This window comes from Chrysochloris asiatica, unplaced genomic scaffold (assembly GCF_000296735.1).
Source record: "Chrysochloris asiatica unplaced genomic scaffold, ChrAsi1.0 scaffold00140, whole genome shotgun sequence".
Classification (NCBI taxonomy): Eukaryota; Metazoa; Chordata; class Mammalia; order Afrosoricida; family Chrysochloridae; genus Chrysochloris; species Chrysochloris asiatica.
In genome coordinates, this window is record NW_006408658.1 from 1,623,546 (window position 1) to 1,627,262 (window position 3,717).

The window sequence follows — 3,717 nt, forward strand, 5'->3', positions numbered from 1 at the left end:
TTTAAAAAAAAAAAAAGCCAACGAGAGGGCAATAGGTCTAAAATTTTTTTAAATGAGTGGAACGTAGATATGGTTCATATTTGCAAATAGTTCTTGTTAACAAAAAACAGTTTATGAGTTTCATTAACAGGAAAGACTGAAATTCTAACTTAAACCTGTTTCTTGACTGTTGCCGGTGCCTTCTTCATTATTTGTATCATTGCCATAGAAGATATCAATACCTTTTGCTGCATTTAGTCATGCTGGAGAGAAACGTCACTCTGGTCAGTGAGTTCATCCTCGTGGGCTTTCCCACTGCCCCTTGGCTGCAGATTCTTCTCTTCTTCCTCTTCCTTGTGGTCTACCTGCTGGTGGTAGTTGAGAATCTTACCATCATGCTCACTGTTTGGATCACTGGCTCTCTCCATAAGCCCATGTACTACTTCTTGAGCAGCATGTCCTTCTTGGAGGTCTGGTATGTCTCTGTTACGGTACCCAAGATGCTGGATGGATTTCTTCTGCAGAGACGGCGCATCTCCTTCACAGGTTGCATGACCCAGCTCTACTTCTTTATCTCTCTGGCCTGCACAGAGTGTGTTCTCTTGGCAGCCATGGCCTATGACCGCTATGTGGCTATCTGCCACCCTCTCCGATACCCGGTCATCATGACCACAGGTTATTGTATGCAGCTAGTGGCTTTCTCATATATGAGTGGATTCACAGTCTCGGTGATCAAGGTCTATTTCATTTCACATGTTGCCTTCTGTGGCTCCAATGTCATGAACCATTTTTTCTGTGACATTTCTCCCATTCTCAAATTGGCCTGCAAAGACATGTCCACAGCTGAGCTAGTGGACTTTGCCTTGGCTATTGTCATTCTTGTATTTCCTCTCATCACCACTGTCCTCTCTTATGTTTACATCGTCTCCACCATCCTACGTATACCCTCCACTCAGGGAAGGAAGAAGGCCTTTTCCACTTGTGCATCCCACCTAACTGTAGTTGTAATTTACTACACAGCAATGATTTTCATGTATGTTCGGCCCAGGGCTATTGCATCATTCAATTCCAACAAATTAATCTCAGCTGTATATGCTGTTCTTACACCCATGCTTAATCCATTTATCTACTGTCTAAGGAATCAGGAAGTCAAGACGGCTATCAAAAAGACTGTGGGAGGTGGCTAGTTTCTTGTCAGCTACACTCTGCTGCTGTGAGGAGGAGACAGTCTCCTTATTAGGATATCATCTCCCTGACATTTATCATGGTCCCGCATATTAGCCCTGCTTCAGAGAACTGGATTCTTGAATGTATTACAGTTTGGGGAAAAATAAAAGTTTAAAAAGTAGAAACAGGAAACTTGATATGTATTTCTTTAATGATGAAATATTATTAGTGCACACTGTAGATATTTAATGAGTGCTTTGAAATTGTATAATAATAATACTATCCCAAACCCAAGACACTGCTCTCTAGTCAATTTGGACTGAGAGTGGCCTTGTAAGACAGTGTAGAACTGCTCTCATGAGATTTCCAAGGCTGTAATCTTTGTGGAAACACACTGTCAAAGAGTTTTGTCTGTGAGCTCCTGGTGGGTTCTAACCATCAATGTTTCAGTTAACAGTTGAGCATTTAGCATTGGGCCTTAAGGACTCCCTGATGTTAATAACAATGGGGATGATTTCAGAATCCTTTATAAGTTACAGCTTCCTTCAGGATGATAACAGCTCATTTCTCATAACAGTAGTGGGATCAATAGTTTCATAGTAGATGAAATCATTGTTATTATTGCAATCTTGGCAGTAGATATACTTCTTGAGCCACTTTATTTTGAGCTTTTAAACTCTTGTAGCTTCCCAAACTTGACTACAAACAATAAATGTCTAAAGAGTTGTAGATGTATCAGTATATGAGCTGATACTCTGAACACATCAACATAACATAGGTCCTATAGACAAATTAGTTGGAAAACAAATACAATGGTTTCTAAGACAAATGAGAATGTTGGATATCGTTAGGGCTTCTTACAGATAAGACTCCTGGTGTAACTCTGCAGGATAAACACTGGTTTGCTAACCACAAGATCAGCAGTTCAAACCCACCATGTGCTCCTTAGAAATCCTATACAGGGTCACTATGAGTCAGAACTGACTCTACAGCATTTAACAACAACAACCATAGATAGATAAGGAGGCATAGTATATCAGACAGAATTCTATAAGATTGTTGAAACAGAGACTAAAATAAAGAAGAAATAACACCTAGTGCTATCTTGACTCAACATTTTGCCATTTTTATGGGAGTTAAAAATTGGTCTCTCACATTTGACCATTGTTAACGTCAACATTATTTAACATGCCTGGAAAGAGCTTCCTTATGTATCTCTCACATAATGTTACTGCACAGTTTTAAAATTCTCCTTCTGAATGAAATGTTGTTGTTGTTGTTGTTATGTGCCATCGAGTTGGTTCTGACCCATAGCGACCCTGTATAGGGTTTCCGAGGGTGTAAATCTTTACGGGAGTAGAAAGCCTCATCTTTCTCCCGCGGAGCAGCTGGTAGTTTTGAACCGCTGACCTTAAGGTTCGCAGCCCGATTCGTAACCACTACGCCACCAGAGCTCCTACTAATTCTAACTATTATTATTATTTTGGAATAATTCTAGCATTCATGAGCCTTTGCAATCTCTTGTCTTCTCTCTACCTACAATAATATTGTTGTTGTTAGGTGCTGGCAAGTCTGTAGTGATCTTGTGCACAACAGAACGAAACACTGCCCTGGTCTTGAGCCAACCTCACAATCACTGCGACCCTTGAGCCATTGTTGGTGCCATTGTACCAATCCATTTCATTGGGGGTCTTCCTCTTTTTCACAGACCCTCCACTTTTCCAACCATGATGTCCTTCTCCAGGGACTGGTCCCTTTTGATAATGTCTTAAGTAAATACAATGCATATTTTATAGAATGACACATTCATTCTGATGATATTTAGTCTTCTTGGTAGTCTCAATAATTACAGTAGATCAGACTTGCTTAACTCACTCATTCAAAGAAAATTTTATTGTTCTCCTAATCCATACCAGGTAGTGTAATAATATCTAAGGATATGACAGTGAATAAACTAAAACAATTAAACATAGATTCTTCCTTCAAGTAGCTTACAGGCTGTTGTTTTTATGTGTCCTTGAGTTAGCTCTGACTCACAGTGAGCCTGTATAGGATTTCCAAGGAGAGGCTGGTGGGTTCACCAGTCTTGTGGTCAGCAGTCCAGTGCTTATTCTATAGTGCCACACCAGAACTCAAGCTTAGAAACTACTTGGGAAGGTAAACACAATGACAACAAGTGTTATAAGCATAATGACATGAGTACAGGGCTTTATGAGAGCCCATGATAGTTCTAAGACGGTGATAGCTCCAGGACAGAGAGAAAATGTTCTTTCGGAAGTAGAACTTAAGTTAGCACCTGAAGGGGATCAGGGATTTCAGGGAGAAGAAAGATCAACAGTCAGGAAAGAAAATAGCACACAAAAATAATTGAGAGATGATTAGTATGCCTGGAACATAAGGTTTCATAGGGAATAAAAGGGTCACATGAAGAAACAAGCTCACCTTGCCAATCCAAATCTTAGCAATTTTTGAATTTTCTTTTATTAATAATTTTTATGGACAGATTATCAGTTCTATAGGGGCATTTTCATGTTTCTTATAAATTTCTACCACGTGAATATATATATAAAA

The 3,717-nt window shown here is 39.6% G+C and overlaps 1 protein-coding gene across 1 annotated transcript; it reads left to right on the forward strand.

The window, feature by feature from the left end:
• The first annotated feature begins 239 nt into the window (after positions 1-239).
• On the forward strand, positions 240-1,166 carry LOC102828702 (olfactory receptor 6-like). Its single transcript, XM_006870168.1, has one exon. It carries the CDS (start codon positions 240-242, stop codon positions 1,164-1,166), a length of 927 nt encoding a protein of 308 aa, XP_006870230.1.
• The last annotated feature ends 2,551 nt before the right edge of the window (positions 1,167-3,717 follow it).

Bases quoted from the DNA above. Each gene is read 5' to 3' on its own strand.
- LOC102828702 (XM_006870168.1), top strand. From the start codon at position 240: ATGCTGGAGAGAAACGTCACTCTGGTCAGTGAGTTCATCCTCGTGGGC.